Source organism: Panthera tigris, chromosome X (assembly GCF_018350195.1).
Source record: "Panthera tigris isolate Pti1 chromosome X, P.tigris_Pti1_mat1.1, whole genome shotgun sequence".
Classification (NCBI taxonomy): domain Eukaryota; kingdom Metazoa; phylum Chordata; class Mammalia; order Carnivora; family Felidae; genus Panthera; species Panthera tigris.
In genome coordinates this window covers 110,415,541-110,441,622 of record NC_056677.1, presented here as the reverse complement: position 1 = coordinate 110,441,622, position 26,082 = coordinate 110,415,541, and the positions used below count along the sequence as shown (strand labels likewise).

General features: G+C 38.2%; 1 protein-coding gene across 4 annotated transcripts in view; it reads right to left on the bottom strand.

Moving 5' to 3' along the window:
- The window catches only part of PHF6 (PHD finger protein 6), a 57,057-nt gene that overhangs the window by 6,938 nt on the left and 24,037 nt on the right, over positions 1–26,082 (bottom strand). The window contains exons 6-11 of one of the 4 annotated variants that reach the window (XM_007093585.3): positions 18,412–18,581; positions 18,091–18,234; positions 16,625–16,729; positions 13,944–14,077; positions 6,812–6,941; positions 3,300–6,485 (exon numbers count right to left, since the gene is read on the bottom strand). In XM_007093585.3, the coding sequence (XP_007093647.1) occupies positions 6,812–6,941; positions 13,944–14,077; positions 16,625–16,729; positions 18,091–18,234; positions 18,412–18,581 (683 nt within the window). In that variant the 3' untranslated portion in view covers positions 3,300–6,485. Of the gene's footprint in view, positions 1–3,299; positions 6,942–13,943; positions 14,078–16,624; positions 16,730–18,090; positions 18,235–18,411; positions 18,582–26,082 lie in introns of those variants that run through there. The other 3 variants (XM_007093586.3, XM_042973723.1, XM_007093587.3) reach the window with 3 other exon arrangements.

Sequence of the window (26,082 nt, the reverse complement as noted above, 5' to 3'; positions counted from 1 at the left end):
ATGGGCTTTACCACAAAATCAAGACCCTACAGAGTTTTCTATAAGGCATGTATTATGTTTTTTAAAAGAAGGTACCAGAACGCTTTCCATTAAAATGCATTCCTCGGGGCACCTGAGTGGCTCAGTCGGTTGAGTGACCCACCTCGGCTCGGGTCACAATTTCGTAGTTCGTGAGTTTGAGCCCCGCGTCAGGCCCTGTGCTGACAGCTCGGAGCCTGGAGCCTGCTTCGGATTCTGTCTCCCTCTCTCTCTGCCCCTCCCCCACTCACGCTCTGTCTCTGTCTCTTTCTCTCTCAAAAATGAATAAACGTTAAAAAATATAAATAAAAATAAAAGGCATTCCTTTTGGAGTGGAAAAGCAGGGAAGCTTAATCCCTATAGATGACCTTCTTAATTGGTGCAAATTTTTTGGATGGCAATTTTTATTAAAACTTTAAATGTATATATATTTTATGTTGCAGTTCCACTGCTGGAAATTTGGCCTAATAAATGCCCCCCTCATAAGGGCATGAAGAAGGATGTGAGACCTGACGGAACAATTTCAGTCCAGCCACACACTGCAATGGAGCGGAGCCTCTAAACAGAACATGAGAAATCTAGTTGTTCAAAGGAAAAGGACAGGTGCAGAATTGCGTGTATTGCATGATCCTATTTACTCTAAGAAGTACATAAGTTATATATGTACACAAGCATTTAGAGGGATACACGTCAAATACTGGGAAGTAGGCTCGTGGAGAACGGGGATTTTCCCGTTTTGCCCTATAGATCTTTGTAGGTTTTAATTTTGTACGATGACTATGTATTATTTTTAAATGGAAGTAAAATTCATAAAATATAACTCACCCTTTCAAAGGGTAGAACTCATGGTTTTTAGTATATTCACAAAATTGTGTAACCACCACTGCTGCTTAATCCAGCCATTTGCATCCCCCCAAAAGAAACCCTGTAGCACCTGGTAACAGTCACTTCCTAGGGCCCCCTCTCCGCATCTCCCCCGTAACCACAAATCTGCATTCTGTCTCTGTGGATATGCCTCTTCTGGACATTTCATGTAAATGTCATCATACAATATGTGATCCTTTGTGCCGGGCTTGTTAGCATTATGTTTCCAAGGTTCATCTACATTGTAGCAAGGGTCAGTACTTTCTTTTTAAGGTGATGTGTGACTTTCATAAATAAAAAAAAATTTGTAAATAGCTGATTAAAAAAAAAAAACTCAGAAGAGGAAAAGCCTCATCCTTTTGTACAAATCACTTTACAGAAAAACTCAGTACCTCTAAATCCAATGTCCATATTAAAGTTTACTTCTACCTTCCCGCACCCACACGTCCTTGAATATGCGCTCGCTCTCTCTCTCTCTCTCTCTCTCTCTCTCTCTCTCTCTCTCTCGGGTCCCATTTCAAAGGTTTGTCCCTTCAAACAGTATTTTCGTTTCCATGTTAAGTCTGTTTACTAGATCATTATCATTCACACAGCAGATCTAGTTAGCTCTTTGCCCAGCTGCACCTTCCCGATCTCCCTGGCACTGCCTCCACCCACAGCATAAAAACACATTTATAGCCAGAGAGGTAGAGACGAAGGCATAATTTGGATGTATATGGACCCCCTATCTTTTGACAAAGATCCAGGTCTGAATGACTTCAGTCCACTAACCATGTTGCAGAACGTGTCTGCTACAGAGTCACACTTTAAATGCTGTCATTAACTTTCATAAGTAACTGGCATTTTAGGTTTTTCATCTTCTGAATAAAAATCAAGAGTAAATTTTTGCCTTATATCCTTATATATATAAAGTATGTACGTATGTATATATATAGATACATATCTATATAGATATCTATAGATATATCTATATAAGATATAGATCTAGATCTATATAGATATCTATATAGATATATAGATAGATGTATATATAGATAGATACAGATAGATATCTAGATAGATATAGATAGATATCTAGATAGATAGATATCTATATATACTGGGTAATTGCCCAGATACTTCATTATCTCAACATTGCAAAATTATGTAACATTGGTTTATATATAAAGCAGCATTGTCTCTGCAACCGAAGACTCTAATATACAAACATAGACGGTTTTCCCTTAAAAATATGGACCGGCCATAGAATTTTGCTGGCCATAGAATTTTCCTAGAAAATTCTACCAGGTTTACACTTTGGAATGACCTGAGCAATTGCTGATGACTGCAGCTGGAAAAAGAAACCAGAACTCCCCCCACCAAAGTCCCCAGCTGTCAATAGTTTTAGTTAGCTAAAGAAAACCACATAACCCCCTTCTCCATATTTTTATGGTGGTAAAAAAGATAAAATCTTTTGTTAAAAAATTAAAAAAACAAAATGAGAGTAAAGAATGGATTTTAAACACACACACGCTGGCACATGGATGCATGTGTGACGAGTAATGCCAGGTAACATTTGCAGTGAGGTACACTATCCCATAGTTCCAGCATTAACCAGACCTGTTACATAATGTGTAAAAGTTATTTATTTATTTTTGAGAGAGAAAGACAGAGAGAGAGGGGGAGGAGCAGAGAGAGACAGAGACAGAGACAGAGACAGAGACAGAGACAGAGGATCCAAAGCAGACGCCACGCTGACCGCAGACAGCCCGATGCGGGAGTCGAACTCAGGAAACATGAGATCATGACCTGAGCTGAAGTCGGACGCTTAACCGACTGATCCACCCAGGTGCCCCTAATTTATTTTTCCTCTAGAGTAGGAATGCAGGTTAGGAGTTGTGTGTATGGAATGAGCACATTCCACTAATTAAAACTTTCATTTCTGCCCTGGACACGACTACCTCAATCTCCAAGCACTGTACGAGAAGTAAGCTGTCCACGATAGAGGGAGTCAATTGAAATCTGTAAGGTGGAATGCCTTTATAAAAAATATTAATCCTCCTCCGTACGACCAAACAGAGAAACCGCACTAGGAGTTTTGGCTTCTTTTCAAAATCCCCTTTGAACTAGCTTCCAGAGGACCCAATTCAAGCCAAAGGTACCCGAATCCTGTTAATAAGAAAAGAACCAAGGTGTAACACAGTTCTGTTGTACTCAAAAGACGGATGTCTCGCTCCATGATGAGACTCTGATGTTGTGAAATCTTGAACTGGACTCAAATGCACTTTTTGTTCTCTCTCATTCTCTTTATTGACAAGTTACTAAACAAGCTGGGCATTTCGTCTTGAAGGAAGACTAAAGGGAACACAATCTTGCTGCTGCTACAAATGATACCCTTCATTATACCCTTTGACAAAAAAGACATACATACAAACATGAAAGTCATAACTCATTTATTGAATGAATAGTATATGCAAGAATACCAATAAAAGGAAACTAATACTACAAACTACAATTTTGAAAATAAAGCCAATATAACAGGAACAAAATATACATAACATGAGAGGAATGTTTGATTTTGACCCATAATGCATTCCTTATCTTTACAGTTAACCTAAATGTCTGTTAGAACAAAACTGTATACCTTGGTCTAACCTTTAGTGCTTTTCAAAAAAGCAACAACATTCTAGAACACTTTTCTTTTTCTTTGAGATATTTAAGATTCACACATTTGTTCAAGTACATAGATTCTGATTCAACAGTAGATCTACATATCTTGTTATTCTCTTAATATCTTGAGTAGCACGTACTCCTGAGCAAGTACTATCTGAAATTCTAAAATTGCTGATCTTTGAAATAAAATGTATTTCAGCTGTGGGTTTTTAATAAATTGAGATGAAAAGTAAAATTCACACCCCCTCCCCCTCCCCCCAGGAACAAAGAGCTCTTATTAAAGTATAGAAACTCAAGTCTATCTTTCTACTCTAAAGAACATTTCTTACTAACAGTTCTGGTAAGGCAATAAATGCTCCAGAATAATCTTCAATATACGCTTGCAAAGATTACACTGTTGAATATCAATAACGAAAACAAAACAAAACAGAGGGGAAAAAAAAGGAAAGAAAAGACGCTTCAAAATTTCAAGCTAAAATATGCGTAAAAGACAGTCATGGCAGTATTTTTGGAAATGACGTACGTGTTATATACTTATCAAATAATGTCATGCTTATTAAAACTACGGTTAAGGACTTAAGAGATGAACAGTAAATACACTGCTGAGGTCCATTTTTCTAAATATTCATACCACAATGTAATTACTACCCAGAAGATGATGCTGCTACTTGGGAACATAAGTACTGTACAATTTTTACATTGTAAGGCACTTTTTACTCAGCATGTGACGAAGACATGGATGGAGAATCAAAGTATCGGAGGTTTACAACCAAAGGTGATTTTTCATGTGACTTCAATTTACATTTCATTTCAACTTTTAATGAAAGACTGTTTAGCCAATCACACCACAGTGAGAAAGATAGGTAGCCAGCCACTTATTCTAGCCAACCAAAAGGTAAAGTGCTATTCTGGTTGCTAGTGGCAGAGAAAGGGTTGAAGACACCCATACAAAGGTATACACTTGATTACATAGCAAATCCATCGACTGACAGCTAAGTATTTGAAGTCCATGATATGATCATCGACTGGCCATTTTTACCCCGGCACCTTCCATTTTTCCTAAGAACATCATTACAGTAGTTGTCCAAAAATGAAGGTGCTCTATTGTTCCGTGGGTAAGTGTATGGCACACCATGTAAAAATGATCAAGACACAGTGATTCAAAGATTTAAAATAACAGGTTTCAAGCTGTTGTAAGGAAATAAAGTACAGATCCTTTGGGAAAAGTCACATAGCTTGGTAAACAAACATCTAGATCTGTCGTTGCACTTCAAGTCATGGTGAATTTTGAAAATTCATCACATACACACAACATAAAAAAAAAAAAAAAAACAACACCCAATGGCATATTTAGAGCAAAAGGAGAAAAACATATAGGGCAACCCCACTAAAGCTAGTTTCCTTCTAAAAATAATAAAAGATGGTTAAAATAAAGCAATCATCAAGTCCCTTGACTTAAGTGAATACACACTCGACAAATGTGACCTTAAGGGACTAGCGGTTAAAAAAAAAATCAGTCATTAAGCACAGTGTAATTTTCCACCTGTTACATTTTAAAAATGCTTTTCCATAAGCTGCAGAATATCTCGATGCACAGTCAAGTTAACACGGTATTTCTTGTTTGCTAATTTGCTTTAATGTGGTAGGTTAACTAATAATTCAGAAATCAGAAGCCCTACCTTTGAATATTGAGGTGCTATGGTAATATTAGGCAGACCACAACTAAAGTTTTTTGGTTTTGCCATAAAGAAATATATAAATGTGCTTCAGCAGGTAAGTGGGAGAAAATATCACGAGCTGGGAATGCCAGTGTGAAAATCCTTTCTAAACAGCTGGGTTCTTAGGCTTCAAAAAACAACTTCGATGATCGAAAAAACAACACCAGGCCCTACCAGAAGAAAAGGAGGGCACGAAAGCCTATTTGATAGATAAGCAAAGCAATGAACGAAAACATTAAAAATATTAAATAATTTTTTTTTTAAAATAGTGGTCACAAAATTAAAAATAAATACTGTTTTCTGCAGGCTGTTTTTTGACTCCTACAGCAGCACATGAGACCTCCTTACATACTCTGGGCCAATATATGAAGTGTTCCACACCACACGGCACTTGAGAGGAACCGATTTCCGACATGGTGGCTGAAGTCCTTAGTGAGTGGTAACCCTTTACATCTTAAAGAGGTTCAATTTGCTGTTGCCAAATGTTAGTTTCAACTTGAGAGGATCCAATAATTTTGCTAGAAGTTCTTTGTATGACATGATAAGAGAAGAGGTTTACTGTCAAGAGAAGTTTGGCAGAGGCGCACCGGAGCTCATAACTTATCACCAGTTGCCCGAGTGCATGCTGGTCAGTGAGAACAACTTTAACAGGGACGAAATGAAAAGCTTTAGCACACTTCTTGGAAGAGATTTTTAGCATGTGCTGTCAAAGCCAAGAGAAAAAGAAGGTTCTCTTCATTTCTAGTATCCATTACTTGAGTGTGGAAAAAAAAAAAAAAAAAGCAAAAAAAAAAAAAGCACAAATTCCCATGTGTCGCCACCAGAGGCGTGTTTGCACTGTAAAGTGAAATTTGCTTATGCTCTCCCTTGAGTATGAATCCACTAAACAAACTTAGACACTCTAAACAGTAGAACTTTGTTCAGTCCAGAAATATAGCTTACTTCATTTCAATGTCTGCTTTAACTGTCGACACTAAACACAGGGTTAATAGTGTTTCAATTGCTTCCCAGAAACTGCAAACTACAGCTACGTAATAGCAACATGTCAAATTCTGCCATCTAGTGAAGGCTCATAAAACAAACAAAAGACGTTTTTAGGCGGTTCAATGAAGGATCTAAGAGTTGGGCAGTAAAAAGTTACAAACCCTTTTTGATTTTAGAAAACAGTGAAAAAAGCATAGTAGTTATGGATGTCTTATTCAATTCCCAGTTTTCTAACTCTGTCCCATGAACCTGTTCAAAAGATGATAAAAAATTGTAAAATATGATGCTTGAGGGGAACACAATAAATATACTGTTATTGAGGAGCGAGAACATCTTATCGGTTTGACATTACAACTATACTTATGGATAAAGTGGAGAGCTTGGTTTTACTGGTACAAAATCAGCTAGTTAAAAAAACTATGCAAGCCTACACAATCCTTTAGCATTCTAGGAACATGCTTAACTAAACATAATAGCATTAAAAAAATCATACTGCATATACCATTACTCCAACATGTTATTTATCAGTGAGTATTGTATCCTGACAACAGATCCGAGAGAAGTAACGTTCATACCTAGTTTCCATTAAGTTGCTGCTGAGTTAGTTGCTGCTGGTCAATTTCTACTTTTCCCCGGCTTTTACTCTCTCGTTCCTCATCTTCTTCATCTCTCTCATCATTTCCACTATGATTTTTACAATATAGTCTACAATGATGAAAGATAAAAATCTCAAAACGTTTTGTCACTGCTGATAATACATTTACACCATTAGCAGATGAGGTTGGTGCCCGTTTAAAATAAAGGTTTCCTCATCCATGCTTTCTAAAAACTCTACAATTAGTTACGGGTCCATTTCTATCTGAAAGATAGGAAAGCACTCTATTAATGAGATAACGCAAGTTCATCGGAAATAAAACCTCTGGTTTAGGGTAAATGTTGTCACACATGCCCAAAGATGAGTCAAGTCCTCATTCTGCCCACTGAGATTAAAAATAAATCTTCCAGCCAACTTGAAAATACAAACTTGCAGGTATACAGATGAAATAATCAAACTCGAGGTTTCAGAAAGATAATAAGAGTACATTTTAGGAAACAATATAAACTCTATATATACTGTTGCTTTTTGCTCGTGTTTCATGAAACGTTTTTATTCAAATTCCTCAAAACGTCTTCCCAGCACTCGTGTCCTGGCTTTCATTAGAACACCTTTATGAGCCCCCTAACAGTTTTCCAGGCCCTGTGTTTGGCTAGGTCTCTCCTGATCTAGACTGGCTCTTCCAACCTCTCTTTCCCATGACACTCACTTTTTGGAAAAAGTTACACCAGCTACCTTTTCAACTACACCACTCTGGACTTGTCTAACTGTGGCACTGCTTCAGTTGGTTCTCTCTTACTCCAGATTCCTATAAAACTGGAAATAAGGTCCACGGGCTTGCTTAGCTCTAGGTTCAACTTTTTTCTTCGTTAGTCCAGGATATTTGCTAGGTGACCCTGTGTACTTCAAGAGGAATGTTAATTTCAGAATGCCCCACTATCAGTGATGCTTTTCGATCACTTGGTTTAAGTGGTGGTGATGGCCAAATTTCTCCACTGGGATGGTAGGTTTTCCCCTTTCAAACCAGAGGATTTGTACCTCTGGAGTGATACTTTGACATTAGGCCGTTCTGACAACCTTTTATGTGGGTAATATACACCGTATACTTGACATTCATTGCTTTTAATAAATAGCAATGTGAGTTACTTAGGACAAGGGTTTAGGGAGGCCAACTAACATATAAGTACCAAATCTGTGTTTTATAGGTAACCACCCCACTGTAATCAGTGGGTGAGCTGATATGAGCTCAGTTTTAAGTCAATTACATATACAAGATGACAAGATGGAACAATGCTTTAAAAATGTTCAGTGAGTGCCCTCTTGTGGTCAGCAACAGATAAGACATTCCTACAGGAATCCTTCTGACACAAAGGATCTAAAACTTGGTTTAACATGAGGAGTGTCTAACATGTGAGTAGAATTAAAGGCAGAGGGGAGGGTGGGGAGCAACAAAAGCAACGGACTTCTGACCTAGTTTTGCTTATTTTTTTATTCTTAAAATATTTTCAGTTACTTCCAAAGAACTATGGAGAATTTGTACTCTTCAAACGCTGCCCACTGGGAATCACTTATAAATTATGGGAAGTATGGAGGCGTAGAGAAACAAAGCAAATGGCATCATGAAAAAGCAAATAGCTAAATCTAGAATGTGGGACTCTACAAGACTTATCGGGCGGGGTGGAGTAGGGATTGCTCTATATCAAGAGAGACTTATGAGATATAGCCATTAAATGCAACGTAGGGACCTTGTAAGTATTGAGATTCGAACAAAGCAAGTCTAAAAAGACATTTCCAAGACAACTGGGGAAATGTAAACGTAGACTTGGTAGGACAGCATACTAAGAACTTACTGTTGATCTTACAAAGTGTGATAATGGCACCGTGATACCGATGTAGGGATAAAATGACAAAAGAGATGTCGGGTTCTGCTTTAACTAAATACATCAGAAGGAAAAACAATAGATGAAAACAAGTGTGGCAGTAACTTGGTAGCTGCTGAGATGGGGAGCTGTTATCCTATTCTATTTTTGTATACTTCTGAAATTTTTCCTAAGTTTTTTCTTTTTTTTTTCCCCGTAAGAGTTTTTTCCTAAAGGGACAAGCCCTTTTTTGTTAAAACAGATTTTCATCTTTTTATGGGATTATTTTTCACCCCCACAGGCCCATTATATGTCCTTCACCAATCTAGACACCGAGATCACGGGTGTGAACCAGTCAAACAAGATCTCTACTGTCACAGAATTTATTTTATGGTGGGTGACTGACTTTTTAGAGACATTCATATTTCAAAGTTTAGTAATACAATAAAGACAATAAAACAGGATAAGCAGAATCACTATGTAATCTTCTCTTGCCTTCTTAATGAACACATTTCATTTAATGAATAGATTACTTAAATAATCTAATGAGTATATTCAGGATCCAGAGCCAATGAAGAAGGAAAGCACATACAGGAGAGGGAAACCCCTTCATTCAGAGGTATTCCTCCCATTTTCCATTCTTCTATCCCCAAACTACTTGCATACGGACTCTGATTTGAGCTCAATAGTCTCTATGAAAAAATCTGGAATCCACACCATATGCAGATTTTAGAAACAAATTGCAATGTGAAAAAAATAGAAAGAGTAATTCAAATCACTGTGGACCCCGGTATAAATACTTTCGTTTAGAGACGGTCACTGGCAACATGGTTCTCTGACAGCTAGAGAGTAAAAACCATCTGAATGTCTAGAAAAGGAAGTGATTATGCAACCATTAAAATGGTGATGTAGAACTGTTTAATGTCACAGAAAAATACCCCAGATATTATAAGAGTATACATAAGAAAATCTTTTTATAAATATGTACATACACGATCACATGTCTAGAAAATATTCCAAAAGATTTCAAATTCTCTCTGCTGGTAAAATTATGGATGAGGTAACAACTGTCCAGCTGCTGAATATGCCCCTCAGAAATCTTTTATGTATACAGGTGTGCATCTGCACATACATGTGCATACGTGTACTTGTTACATGCTAAAGTAGATCATGCAACTTGGGTTTTTCACCTTACTTGATCACAGGTATAATACCTCTCCACGACTCTCCATACGGAGCTACTTCATTCTTTAATTGCTGCAGAGTATTCCACTAAACGCACGTGCTAAAACTTAAGTCTTTTGATAGACATTCTGGTTTTTGGGGGGTTGATTTTTGCTGCAATGGGTGAAAGGCTAAAAATCTTTTCCGATTTACCTTCAGTTAACTCTAGCTATTCCCCTGGCAACTTAGCAAAACTTGGCATGGCGTGCCCGCTTCTGCACTGAGCTGCTACCCCTCGGTTGGTGGACGGTAGCTGGAGCGGGAGAATTATACTCTGAGAAGAAGCTGTATCTCTGTTCCTGTGTGGTGTAACCCGACAATGACCTGTGCCTATAGAACTACAGTGGACCAGGTGCTGCCTCCAAATGCGGTACGAGGCTTTTAAGCTCGGGTGGCTTCCCTGTGGACCTACCCAATGTGAATCCAATCTTACTGGACCTGAGCCACACCGTTACGCTGACTGATGCCATCTGTGGTCATCTCACCAATCCGAAGAACAGGTGAGTAAGATGCCTTAGTGGGTATCGCAGTGAGCACGAACAGTAATGCAACGAAACTTCTCGCATGTACGTTTTTGTACTGTTTTCTGCTCACTTCCCTGGCATAAATCTCTACAAAGCAGACTAGTGGCAAAATATACACACCATTTCGTTAAAGGTTTTGGTCTCCAATGCTATATTGTTCTCCCAAATTGTACCAATTTATAGCCTAACTCAGTATCAAACATGAATGCCCAGGTCTCCAGAACCCAGCTGCCATGTGAATCCTACTAATCTTTGGCCATCAGATAGGCAAAAACTGGTAACATCTTGTTTTAATGTATGTTTTTTCATTACAAATAAGGGAGAATAGCTTTTCACGTGCTTATAATCCACGGCCAGTCCTCTTATAAATTCCCTTTTCATGTCCTTTGCCCATTAAAAAAACCCAAAAAACAAAAAACAAAACCTGGGCTGTTTTTCTTAGGGATTTGAAGTTCTCTTTAGTCTAATTTCAATACAGTCAAAAATTCTGAGTTTCCTATCATGCTTAGAAAGGTCATCTGTACTCAACAGATTCTAGAAAATTTCTCCTACCTTTTCTACTCAGTTTTACATACGATTAGGTTTTTAACCCATGAAGGATATATTCTGGGGTGCAGTCTGAGGTAAGGATCCAACCCGTTTTCTAAATGGAGGGAGAGCCAGTTGTATAAACTGTAGAGATACCAAGTATTGAATAATCCATCCTGTCTCCACAGATCTAGTACTACTGAAATTACCCTAACAGAGACATGGATTTCTTGTGGCCGTTGTCACTGTGCCAGTACCAGGTTTAATTACTATGTCACTGGTTTTGAGATCTAATAGGGGATTTTCCCTCTTGATCTCATTTCAATTTCTTCTTGGCTGCTGTGATCAAGACGTGTTGACTACCCCCGTACCTACTTTCTCCCCTTCCCTTCGTAGTACTGAACCAGATTTGGGTAGCAATATGCCCACCAGGGGTATGTTCCCCTGTCTCCCTGGGACATGGTGACTCAATTCTGCCTAATGGGATGGTGAGCAGAAGAGCCTGTGGAACTTCCAGGAAGGCAGACTAAAAAGCCACTCGGCTGGAGGAATGGCCACCTCACCCAAACACTTTCCTTTGCTCCCACTCCCTCCTAACTGCCTGTGGAAGGGACGCTCCGAGGAGGAGAGAGCCGGAAGATGGTCATCTGGGTCCCCGAGGACACGCAGAACAGCCTACCACATCTGGACTGCTCTCCTTGGGACATATTTCGGGGGAAAACCAAATTTCTATCTGGTTTAAGCTTTCAGTTGTTTCCTATTATATAAAGTAACTCAACCATTACCAACAGTACCCCATTTACTCTTCTAGATAAAAGTCAAAACTCTTTATTTCATTACAATTGTATTTATCGTCTAGATTAATTTGAGGAAGACAGGTATCTTTCAAGGTCGAGTCTCTTCATCAAAAAACATAATATATTTTACTTTTCGTTTGGGTCCTGTGTAAAAACACTTTAAAAAAAAAAAAAAAAGGTTCACCTGTGGTGTGTGTAGGCGTATGGGGAAAGGGGCGGAGGGTGACATTTTTCATTTATGATTTCTAGCTAGTTATTACTGGGATTGTTTCTAAAAATTCATCTAGTATTCAGCAACCCCACTGAGCTCTTACTGATTTTAATAAATTGGGTTGATTCCTTGGGATTTTCTCGGTAGACGATGACACTCATAACAAATATTGACAATTTTATTCTGCTCCCTCACAATATCTATTATACATTTTTCTTCTTTCTCGTGTTGCACTGGCTTCACCCTCCCGAAGAGCGCTGCAAAGTAACACCGGTAGTCGAAAGCGTACTGGTTGAGTGGTTCTCAATTCCAGATGAACATGACAATAACCTGGGGCGTCATTAAAAAACACGGCTTGGGCTTCTACCTAGTGAATTTTAAATCTCTGATGGTGGAACCCAGGCATGAACGTTTCTAAAGCGGGCCTGATCCATCCTCGGGGGGTTGTGAGGCTCAGCCCTGGTTACGAACTGCAGTCCCTTTCCTTTAATAAGGCTCTTTGCTGCCGTTTTCTCATAAATGCTCCATTAGGACCCCTCGCTGCCCGAGCGCACTCTTGGTTCCTTCCTTTAAAATTCAGAGGTGGACGCTGAATGCCATCTAATGCCTTTTCACCATCCACCAGGAAGGCGATAGGATCTTTCTTGCTCTATTAGTTATAATGGTTCACACTAATAAATTTCCTAATTTTGAACAGTCTTTAAATCGTTAGAATACAGATCTGGATTTGATTTTCTAACATTTAGGAATTTGGTATATTGTTTATAAAAGCCAGATTTGGTCTGCGGTTTTCTTGTTTTTGTTTTACATGCCATCTCTGTCAGGTTTAGTGTCACAGTTAATGTAAGTTTCACAGAATGAATGAAGTTTTCCATCTTTCGCCATGTGCTGGACCTCTTTAAATATTAGAATTCCTGTTTCTTAAAGGCTTGACAGAATTCACTTGAAAAACATCTCCTGCCTTCCTTATTAAACAAAGTTTGGCAAACTTTATAATAGAGCATTAGCACCTCATCCAATCACCCAAATACGTGGTGACTGCTTACAATAAACTGCTTCGTACGCAAAATAGTAGGGTGTTTAGTCACTGGCTTATTGCATCCTGGGAATGGAAGGAAGTGCTTTACAACTCGCGAAGGCAAGTCAAAAATCCACGGACCCCCACCAACGTAGTCTCCATTCAGTTAAACGAATGGAACCGTTATACACGTACATGGATATGGAAGACCGATAAAGCAGAGGATAGTAATTCCAAATCTCCAAACCTTATGCTTTCCTCATTCCCCCAAGAGCGTCTCTGGGCTTCTATCTTCACAACCACATCCTATTCTAAGCTGCCAAGAATTCCCACCTGGACCCTGAGCAGCAGCCTCCTGACTCACCTTCCCATTCGCACCCTTGCTTCGGTTCCACCTCAGGGTCTTGCACATGCTGTTCCTTCTGCCTAGAACACGGTCCCAACACCCACATCGATCTACGCCCTTCCTATCTCAGCTCAAGCTCTATTTCCTTAAGGAAATTCCTAAATATTCACTCACTACAGATTAAGTCAGCTCCTTCTCGTTACATGTTCTCATGGTGCTTTGTAACATATCCTTTCTAGCACTGAATGTAGTTTGTAATTGTACATTTACGTGGCCATTTAATTAACACGTCTCTTCCACTAGACTATAAGCTTCGCGAGGACTTAGTCCGTATGTGTACTGATCACTACTGTATGCCCAGCTCCTATCACGACACCTGGCACTTAGTAAGCATAACACACACTGGCTGAGTGACTGCTAATCCAGGGATGTATTGAAAGAGGAAAATGCCAATCATAGTACTTGTTTCTTTATATGGAGTCCTAAGTCTTCTATACTTGGCTAAATACCATCTAGGGACAGTGACCAAGTAAACTGATGTCATCTACTCACGGGCAGTTACTTACTGACAAGTTAAGGAAAACGGACAATTGTTGTTCTCTTACTTGTAAATTCCTCGTGACATATTTTCAATGTATTTGGCTTTGTCTTGTACTCCACAGTGGTAATGGTAAGTCTTAACACAGGCTTTTATTTCACATCCAATAGTAGCACCGGGCTGACTGCAAAGTGTACATTTCTGTTTAAGGGAAGAGAAAGAATAATCATAAGCAGTATTTCAAAGTTTTTGCAACCTTATTTATTCTATTTTACCCATATTTCAGCCAAACATTCCAGTTTACAAAGAAAACAGCCAGTTTTCTATGGAAAAAAAATACACCAAACTTACTGTTGAGCATCTAGATTAAATCACGCTGCAATTTAAACCACACTCTGATAGACTTTCTGATATTAAGTCACTCCCTGATGTTTCCATTATTTACCTATACTAACCTTCCAAGGTCTGACATCTAAACATAAACAAGATATTCCTGAATGCTGCCAAGCACACCAAAAAATGATACTCTAGATTTTAGTGGTTGGCTTCTCCTCCTCACGGGACTAGGTCCTTGGCTATTATGACTAAAGAATGAGAAGACAGGAAAGCGATTCCCCACGGAGGGACTGCTACCAAGTAGGTAAAAGGGCAGAGGGAGTCTAATGGGGCTGAAATCTTTTCAAGACATCACAAGTTGCCCTAGATCTGCCTTGCCTCAAGAATGTTCTGAGATTAAAAGGGTGATTGTTGACAAAAGAGTTTCATAGTCAAGTAAGTTGGAGGAATGCAACAGATTGCTTGATTGCAGAACTTCTCACAGCCTTTCGGCAAGAAGGAGGGTATAGGAAATAGCTCCCGAAGTATTGAACTCCAGGTGCCCTTTTATTTTTGGAGGGGTTGGGGAGCATCTCGATGGACTAATTTCCTTTGGAGCACACTTGGGAAAATGTTAGGTTAGTGAGTACACCAACATTTCACTGCGCAGAGGTAAACAAATAAGTTGACCAGAACGGAACTGTTATCCTGGTCACCTATTTATAGCTGTGCAACAACACTGCTCGGTGTGATACGCGGAAGAGATTTTTCCCTTACATATTTTTGTAGTATTATACATTCTGATTCCAAGGAGTTTTGCTTATAAAAGACTAATCAAAGTATCAATAAACTGAACTGGATTCACATCAACAATCTTCACACCTTCAAAGCTGCAGTTGCACAAAGAAAGGGTCATTTCTAATGGATTCAGACAAAGCTCAGCAAAGCCTGAAACCACTGGATGAAAGGCTGAAGGCGGACTCACGACGGAGGGGCACGGATTACACTCGCCACCCGAATCCAAGGACCAGACATTAGGACTAGTCTGATACTATAAAATGTGGATGATACAGTCCCACCTGTGAAGTATTCTTACCCCCAAAAATCTTGATACCGAACCTAATCAAGCCTTTACATCTAACCTCCACTTTAAAGACAATCTGGCGAGCAGAGGGACAAGTTAAATGGCATCACAAATAAGCAAACCAACAAATAAAACATATCGGGTATTCTACAGGACAGTTAATTCATTTTCTTCAACAGGCCAACGGCACACGACAAAACAGAAAAAGAAACAACTAAGACAAGGGGCGGGGAAGTGCCCTAGGTTACGTATAGAGAACAATCAAATGCAATGAATGTGTCATCTTCCTTTGGATTCTGATTCACACAACTCGACGTTAAAAAGATAGTTTTGAGACAACTGGGGAAATACAAATACGAACTGGGTATTAAATGACACTGAGAACTCATTGTTAATCTATAAGGGGTAATGACACTGTGGTTAGCTAAGAGAATGTCCGACTTTTAAGAGATACATACTGAAATATGTAGAGGTGAAATGATATGAAGTCTCATCTCTGCTTTAAAACACTTCAAGCAACAAGAATAAAAGGCATAGATGAAACGAGTGCCGCAAATTCTTGATAACTGATGAGTCAAGGTGATGGACAGATGTGTGTTACTAGTGTTTCTAATTTTGATAGGTTCGAAAATTTTCACAATTAAAAAATGCTTAAAGTCATCTCTAGAGACAGTTGCTGTCTTAAAGAAAAGATTTTGCATTCCATTGACATTTTATGATATTCACCAACTGTAAAGGAGTAATTGATCAATAAAGATGCCAATATTTCTTAAAGCTATTTATTAGTAATTCAGTGTGTTTAAGAACAGGAGACTTAGGCACATTTTATAAAGAAAACTTTAAAGCTATGATAAACATTTTAAGAGACATAACTGCTTATGTGAACTTTAACTAAACAGAAGGCTCTGAAAAAAATCTTTTCCTTTCATTAAAAAAAAAAAAAAGAAAAAAAAAAAAAGAATGAATAACAACACAGGGAAGTTCCCAATGCTCTATTAGGGTTATGGAGTTGTTCTGTAAGCAAGCTTAAATAATATAACATTTTAAACTTAATTAGGTGTGTCACATTCACATCTTCATTTATTTTATTAAAAGACCCTCAGATACCCTGAAATATAAATCTCAGTGTAATTCTCTGAAGTAATGAAGTTACATAGAAAGAGGAATAAGTTTCAGTAACATCGGCGTCCTTTATTATATTACAAATAAGTCCAATAGATACTTGCTTTAACATATGAACTACTTTATATTAAATTTTTTGGTGACTGGATAAATTTGAGATGTGTTCTAAGTTTAAAGGAGAGAGTCAGAAGAGTAACGTTGCATAGCATAAATATAAAACCACAGACCATTCTTTTTCCTCGCTTAATCTCCTGAAGTACAGTTTTAATATCAAAATCTCCAAATTCTGCCCTTGATGTCGTTGTGAGCTGGACTGTGCCAGAAGAAAACAGCTAGAAAAGAAAAATGCAGGAACATTTAACGTTCAGAATTCTTGTGAGAAAAAGATTAAACAACGTAATAACAAATGTGTTATGTTACTTCAATATCCTGAGAGAGAGGACTTTTCCATAATAATCAAGTACTGACTCAAATACTTTTAATACATTCATCTGTCGGACTAAAATATAACCCAAAATAAGGACAATGAAATGAAACTAATGCTGCCAGCGTGAAGTCAAGATTAGATACTTTATTCCACAATGCAGATTTCCACAATGTTACCCTGTCATCTCAATTGTTTTATTACGTTTCCACAAAGTTTTTTGGCTTTGTGTTCTTCAGTGGGCTTCAGGCACAGCACGAAGCTCAACCGAGGGCTTGAGGTCACAACCCTGAGATCAAGAGTTGGATGCTTAGCCAACTGAGCCACCCAGTACCCTGTTTCCACAAAGTTTTAAAAAATAGTTTAAACTGGCAAATTTCAACCATAGATGTAGATCAAAATTACCTGGGGAATTTTTTTTTTTTAACTAGACATGTTTGGGATATACTGTAGGGTTCAGTATTTTGGAAAAAGCTCCCAAGGTAAATCTGATACACCTCTCTGGTCAAGAACCTCTGATATAAATAATCTAATTTTTAAAATGTTTATTTTAATTCTTTATTTTGACAGAGAGAGAGAGAACAAGCAAGCAGGGGAAGGGCAGAGAGAGGGAGAGAGAGAATCCCAAGCAGGCTCCACACTGTCAGCACAGAGCCCGAAATGGGGCTTGAACTCACAAACCTCGAGATCACGACCTGAGCCGAAATCAAGAGTCAGACGCTTAACCGACTGAGCCACCCGGGCATCCCAATAATTTTTAAAACCTAATCATAAATGGGATGAATAATACAATCAAACTCAAAAATGTTTATGTACACTGTATGTGCGACCTGGATCTAAGGATGCAAAGATATAGTTCTTCTCTTCAAAGAATTAAGAGTCTATTATTAAGGGAGAGAGGCTGACAAATGAGTAAGTGCAATACAATGTGTGAAGCATAACACCACGGATATTTCCAAGGTTGTAGTGGACACCGGACACCCCCCTCACGACAGGTTTATAAGCCGGAATTTGTACAGTTACGACATAGTTAACTACCAATTATCCAGAAGATGGTAACTATAATTAGGACCACCTGAAATCCTACTAAGTCATAAAGGCTGTATTTTTAAAACCCTAAAGTTAATGAAGATTTGGGACTACAGGATATACTATTCATAATTCAAAACCACTAACGCTGGAGAGAAAAGTGCCATATTTGGTTACTAGCTAAATGCCTTTCAAAAAAAAAACTTGGGTTTAAAAGCACATAAAAAGAACCACGCTTACCATGCACTTATAATGTGCAGCTGCCTTCTTGGCGTTAAATATATGCAGTTTTCCTCTGGCTTCATTTTCTTCCTCCCCTACATGACAAAATCCACATTTAGGCCTGGTGTCACTAGGGCTGCTTCTATGTGGAGACCTATCTCTCTGCAAATGTAAAAGGAAAAAAAAAAAACACTTAAAAAAAAAGATCCATCAAAATATGCCATCAGTACCCTCAAGCTTAGTTAACATTTCAAATGATGAGCTTTACCTATAAACACAGTTTAAATGAAATATTCATGGTGCAACAAAAAGTAAAAAATCTCACATTTTCCTACTTACATAGGAACTACTTTCCATTTCATCTGTTCCATGGGAGGATGTAGACCTGGTATCTTCCGACAGCCCTTTAAAATTGGTTTTTCGTGGCCTTCCTTTGCGACTTTTCTTTTTACTTTTAGGTGATGAGGGCTCCAGTTCATGTTCATTAAAACTTTCTTCTAAATCAGCTGCTTAAAAATGAACAAAAAGCTTTACGTGGACCAATCTTAAAATGGGCATTAGTTCATGGGTCCTTAGAATACACATTTCTCCTTAGAATGAAATCCCCTCCAGAAATGAGGAGAAACGGTGTGTGGAATGCTCAATATAGGAACCTTAATGTTTCATATAAATGCAACCAAAATCAAATACCAAAAAAAAAAAACAGTTTTAGGGGCACCCGGGTGGCTCAGTCGATTAAGCGTCCGACTCTTGGTCTCAGCTCACATCATGATCTCATGGTTCATGAGTTCAAGCCCCACATCAGGCTCCACATTGACAGTGCAAAGCCTGCATGAGATTCTCATCTCCTTCTCTCTCTGCCCCTCCCCTGTTTGCTCTTTCTTTCTCTCTCTCAAAAAATTAAATAAACTTAAAAAAAAAACAGAAGACTTCAAAAGTTTTATTATAATCCTTGTAATAATGATTTCTTTTGGATTTATAATTCTATAAAAATGAGTTTTGTGATCTTGACTGTGCACACAAGCCAGTAAACATTTTCAAACTCTAATTAAAGTCCATTTTTAGAATTAGCTCTTGTATTGTTTTTACCATAGATTTCAAAGAGTTTTACCAAACACTGTGAGTGAAATCAGAACACTTACCTAAGAAAATAATCTTACTATAACTTGGAAAACTAAATGAAAATAAAGTAGGTGTATCTGTGCTGTCCAATATAGCAGCCACGAGCAACAAACAGGTGGTTTTTCACAATTTTAGTCGCTTGTAATTAAACACAATTAAAACTTCAGTTTCTCATTCACACTGACCACATTTCAAGGACTTATAAGTCGCAGATGGTGAGCTGCATCTATACTGGCCATCGCAGATACAGAACGTTTCCACCATCACAAAAAAGTTCTATCAGGCATCACTCTTCTAGGATAGCTCCTTAAACTATCATGAAAATCAAATGGGTCATATTCCACAAGGAAGTCATCTATAAATGAACAACAGATCGAGTACTTAAACAAATATTAAGTATGCAAGGAATTTCTAACACAAATGGTAACAAAGCTATGTTGCAAGTGAGGTATATACTTTAATGGATTAAATAACATTTATGTAGAAGTTTTAGAACTGCATTTCCCAGCAATTTGAAAAGAATTTCTATGATTAATGGAACGGTGTTTCATCCAGTTACTCACTACAAACACTTCCTTTATTGAGGGCCTACTGTACATGAGACAAAGTATTTAGTGTTAAAAAGGTATAAAAACCAAATGTTCACTTCTCTTAGGGTCAAACTAAAGACAGTTTTAGGCACAGTTCTCAGGCCTTTGTTTTTTCTTTTAACATTAAGTTTTCAATTCCAGGGATTAATTTCTCAATGAGAAAGCATATCAACTTCTATTCATAGATATCAATGTTTCCCAATAAATACTTAAAATTTTATTGTTTTAGAAATAAAAGCATAATCATTATGACAAGAAAAGGGTAATTCAATTAGTATATTTGAATATATAAATTCAAGGAACTGAAGGCATTAGATTGTTTGCAAAACAGTTCATAAAAATTTATATCAATGCAACTTCACATAACTACAGTAGGATATGAGGGAGGAAAAAGGGGGGAAAAGTAAAAGTTTTACCAGCAATAAGGTAAATTCATATGAATAACTTCCTGTGAAGACCGAGAAGTCAAAGATATCTTCTGATCTTAACATTATAGCAAATTTCATATCAAAACACATCACCTACTTTAAACATTGAAACTGACAATTTTTAAGACACAGAATTTCATTAAAGCTGTTAGAATTACTTGCACTTGCCCCAAATTAAAAATTCTTTAAAAAATGAAAAATCATAAGCAAATCTGTCCATCATTCTGGTACATGCTATACAATACATATGATACACAGAATATTCTGTTACTTACAATGAAAACAAATAATCATTAACACTATAAGATTACATTATTAAACACCTTTAAACAAATTACTTAACTAATTCCATTATCAGGCCAACATGACTAGTTTTCTACATGGCTTTTTTTTTTTTTTTTTTTTTTTTTTTTTGCACTAAATATGGAACCACTTGGTGTAAAATTTTAGGGGACTTTAACAGCAATGGTAAAAATCATAAAAGACTGACAGTTTTAACTATACTAAATTTTCAGATTTATACAGCAAAAAAAAGTGATAAAAAAGTAAACAAATTAGAAGAAACTCTGTTGTAATTGTGAAAAAGGATTAGTATCCTTATGATATAAGCTCATAAGAGATTAAGGCCCCAACTGAAAAATGGACCAAGCAAATGACCAAATAATTCAGAGTATAAGTAGTTAAACACACTTATAGAAAATACGACTTTTCTACAATCCAAGTGTAAATTAAGTGATATATCATTTTCATGTATCATAATAGCAGAGTTTAGTTATAAAAAGCTAGAATAACTGAACACAAGATGTGTTAGAAATAAACATCAAAAAGAAGCCTCACAAAAATATTGAGCTTCTGGAGGAAGAGGGTCAACTTTGGAATGTCAGCTCTCACTAACTTAATTTAATGCAACTCTGATAAAATGGTTGATTCCACGGTTTTCTGGAAGAGTAAATTTATGATATACAACAAGATTTTTTTAAAAAAGACATCAAAATATACAGTAAAGAGACAGCAGTTAAAATACTGGCACAGGAAGAGACTTTTATCAGCAGAAGAGAAAGCAAGGTTGAAAATAGACCCATAAGCATATGGGAATTCCGAGTATAATGGTAGCATTTCAAATTGAGTGGGGAAAAGACATGATGGCATAATTGCTTATCCATTTTTTTAAAACTGAGATTCCTTTCCTCATACCATATAAAAAAAATCTAATCATAAAGTAACAAACTATAAATGTAATAGAAGAAAATGGAGGAGAGTAGCTTTTATAATGTTGGGTCAAACACCTAAGAAGTCATAAAGGGAAAGACTGAGATCTGACTAAAAATTAGAAACCTTTGCATGGCACATGCACCATAATCCAAGTTAGAAGACAAATGATAAACTGGGAAATCATTTGCATTTAGTGACGGAGAATTAATACTTCCATTACAGAAATCACTCGCTACAAATCAGTTTCAAAAGGACAAACCTCAAGAGAAAAATGCACAAAGGATAGCTGGCAATTCACAGAAAAAAGATACATGACTAAAAAAAAAAAAAAAAAAAAGAACAGAAGCCCAATCTTCCTAGAGATGAGAGAAATGGAAATTTAATGTGATAATCAGATTTGCAAAAATTAAAAACTGGTAATGTCCCAGCACAGAGGCAGAAAACTGGACACCCTCATACACTGTTGGTGGGACCATAAACTGGGTACATGAGACAGTACTTTCCCCAATGTTAAAAGCAAACCAAATTTTAAAACTTTACACTACGGAATCACTTGCATAAGTATACAAGCATATACGTACAAGGAAGATAAATACAGTTTTATCCATGAAACAAATAGACGTAAATGATTTTTGATAGAGAAATCCTTAAATAAACTATGGTTCTATTTATTCTATGGGATATAACGGAACAGTTAAAAAGAAAGAGGTCAAATGGGGCACTTGGGTGGCTCAGTCGGTTAAGTGTCCGACTCTTGATTTCAGCTCAGGTCATGGTCTCACGGCTCATGAGTTCAAGCCCCGCGTCAGGCTCTGCACTGACAGTATAGAGCCTGCTTGGGATATTCTCTCTCATTCTCTCTCTCTCTCTCTCTCTCTCTCTCTCTCTCTCTCTCCTCCCTCCCTCCTTCCTTGCCTCCTCACTTGTGCTCTCTCAAAATAAATAAATAAACATAAAAAAAATCAATGGGAAAAAAGACAAATAAAATGCTTCAGTGGATGAAAATAAAAAGAATGATGTCAATCTGTAAACAACAGTGAAGGAGGTCTGTGATAAATCACAGAATAAAAAAAGCGAGTAGCATAATAGTATCTATATATACTATGATGCCACTGTATTTAATAAGTGTGCATATACACTAAATATTTGTATGTAGGTAAACAAGGCTCTGGGAAGATATACATCAAACTGTTATTACTAGTTACTCCTAGAGAATGTAACCTTTTTGCGGCCTTTTTGAACTGCTTTAATGCAACAGTATTATTGTACTATTTTATTTCATTTTATTTTTTTATATAATTTATTGTCAAATTGGTCTCCATACAACACCCAGTGCTCATCCCAGCAGGTGCCCTCCTCAATGCCCATCACCCATTATTGTACTATTTTAATTTTTAAGCAATGGATAATATACTACTTTTGTAATTAAAAGAACGTCTCACATCCAATGTGGTGAAAAGAGGGGTAAACTCATCCACCCCTGATGGGAATATAATCTAGCAAAATCTTTCCAGAAAGTAACATGGCAACATGTGTCAGGAACCTCAAAAAGACTGAACCCTTTGACCCGGTGATCATACTTTGTGGAATTTACCCAAAAAGATAACTGAAAATGCACATGAAAAAAATGAGTATGAGGCTAGTCACGGCACCTTCGTTTAAATTTTTCATGGCTACATGGTTACAGTAGGGTTTTCTTCCCCAATTCAAAACTGTGAAGATGTTTTAACATTTTAACATAAAAAGTGTTTTTTTCTCTGGGGCGCCTGGGTGGCGCAGTCGGTTAAGTGTCCGACTTCAGCCAGGTCACGATCTCGCGGTCCGTGAGTTTGAGCCCCGCGTCAGGCTCTGGGCTGATGGCTCGGAGCCTGGAGCCTGTTTCTGATTCTGTGTCTCCCTCTCTCTCTGCCCCTCCCCCATTCATGCTCTGTCTCTCTCTGTCCCAAAAATAAATAAATAAATAAATAAAACGTTGAAAAAGAAAAAAAAAGTGTTTTTTTCTCCTTCAATGATAATTATAAAAGAACTCTGCATCAAAGAAGTAAAAATCTTCCTTCCCACCTTTTAATTCTGCCTGCGCGGCGCTCCCAGCTGGCACCTGCCCTAGCTTTCCTGCTTCCCTTCCTTCTTCCTCCCTCCTTCCCTCTCTCTCCTTCTGCCTCCCTCCTTCCCTCTCTCAAGTAACCACCATTAAGGGCTTTTCTTCTCAACCTCAAGGGTTGAGAGCCCGGTTTTGAACCCTGGAACTGCCATAGACTGTGTGTCCCTGTGTGTCTTCTTACCTGAGACCTACCCCCCAGGGTCCATGAATGAACTAAATGAATTAGTGTAAAGTTACTTAATTTAGAACAGCGCCTGGCACCTAAGACCCTCTCAATAAATGTCAGCTGTTACTTCCTCTGCGCATGCAAACGTGGTTTTTAAAAGGATACACAAACAAATGGCATTCTGAGCACACTATTCTGCATCTTGCCCTTTTCTACTTAATTTATAAATTGGAAACACGCCAAATCTCAGAGCTAACATCTGACTTTTGGAGTTCTGACTATGCCAGATGGGCCATGCGATTTATACGCACGATCTCACTTGAGCCTCACGACCACCACACGAGCTTGTATCTGTCAGCATCCCCATCCCTCATTTTACAGATAAGGAAAAGTTCAGAAAGGTTAAATAAGTTTAGCCAAGGTCACCAAGCTAAGAAGTGGCAGAGCTGGGACCAACCTATGCTAGTGAGAAACCATATGCTTTTAAAGTGGCAATACCCACTGTCATGGAAATACACAATGTCAAGTGCTCCTGGAAGTCAGAAAAAGGACAGTTTCACGTTTGCTCATGTCTGCAGAGAAATGCTCTGAAAGGAAACTTAAGAAACTGACAGTAGTGGCCGCTTTCAGCGAAGGAATCTGGAAACAGACATAAGGGTGGGAGGAAAGCTCACGAACAACATACACTCATCGGTACTGCCAATTTCTGTACAACGTTCACACACCTAATCAGACAAATGAATGCGATAAGAAAACAAAACCTTACCTTCGTACTCACAGCTCTTATTTCTACAAATCCAGGCTGATAAGGTGACAAAGTGCCACCAAGCATTCCCAACCCTTATGAGCACCGCCCCCTGGATGTCTATGTCACCTTAGAAAGGCCAGGTCCTTCTGTCACCCTTCTGATTGCCACTATGAGGCACAGGAGTGACCACCTTACCAGCACGCCAACTCTCCTCCTCCTAGTATTGGAAAGCCCTATCTGTTCCGTTACCAATTCTCTTCTTTCTAATCACTATTTTTCTCATCTTCCACCTTCCTGGGTTAAGCTCCATTTCCTTTCCTCCCCAAAGTCTCACATCAGTTAACAGTATGAAGTAGAAAGGACCCCTGGACAGAAAGTTTCAAAACTGCCACCTACTAGGTCTTAAACTTGGTAAAGCTAGTTAACACTCACAAGGCAAAGTCTCCTGGCGTATCAAATGGAACTGAGGAGAACACCTTCCTGAAAAGGAAGCCTTAAGAAAACGTGAAAAATGCTTTGTAAACTAGAAAATTCTATTCACTTGTTAGTTATTCCTCTTGTCATACCTTGTGTAGATGGTAAGCTCTCTGTCAAGGGGCTTTTTTTATTGGGGAATTGGCAATTCTCCCACGTGCCCACACCGAGGAGGCACTCAATAAATGTGTGTTAGGATTATTTTTAAAACAGAAGCAAAATGACAAGCATCAAGGTTGCAGTGAGCGTCACTGCCTCTGCTGGGCGCCTGGAGTGCTGCAACGAAAGGAAGATTGGACGCCCTTCGCCCCGCCTCCTCCAACGGAAGCGCGATGCGCGTTTGCCTTGCACGCTCCATGTCACACACAAACCTGCTTTCTTTTTCGGTAAAGGTATCAGATAAATGATTTATTTTATGCATATTTATATGTGTATGCACATATAAACAACACAACCTGCCTCAAAAATAGTCTTTTTTTTCCAAAATATGTATTTATTTTTGAGAGAGCACAAGCAGGAGAGGGGCACAGAGACGGGGACAGAGGATCCAAAGCGGGCTCTGCACTGACAGGCCGATGGCAGTGAGCCTGATGTGGGGCTCGAACCCACAAACCGCGAGACCACGACCCGAGCTGAAGTCTGACGCTCAACCGAATGAGCCACCTAGGTGCCCCCAAAATACTAATTCTTAAGCAAGTGTGCTAAAATGAAATGTGGCTGGGATTCAGTTCAAAATAATCCAGGTGGAGGAAGCAGGTGAGGGGTGCAGATGAAACAAGACTGGCCAGGAGCTGAGGATTGTTAACCCAGGTGATGGGGCTTTTTTTCAAACATATTTTCATGTATGTTCGGTACTTCCTGTAGTCAGTTTGAAAAGTGTGCTAAATGAAAGATGAACGTAAACAGTGCCTAGCGCAGTACTTTTTGCACATGGGTAGTCAACAAATCTGCTGAATCAAAGAAAAAATAAGGAGTCAGTTCTAGCAAAGGGCACAACGTGAACACGTTACTCAAATTTCCCAAGTTAAATCACAAATACAATTTAAGTTCTATTATCTTCCGAGGAAGACCACATGAATGTAGTATTTAGTGAGCACTGAACTATGTGCCCGGAATGTTGCTGAGACCCTTACAGACATTATTCCATTTGATCCTTACAATAATTCCAT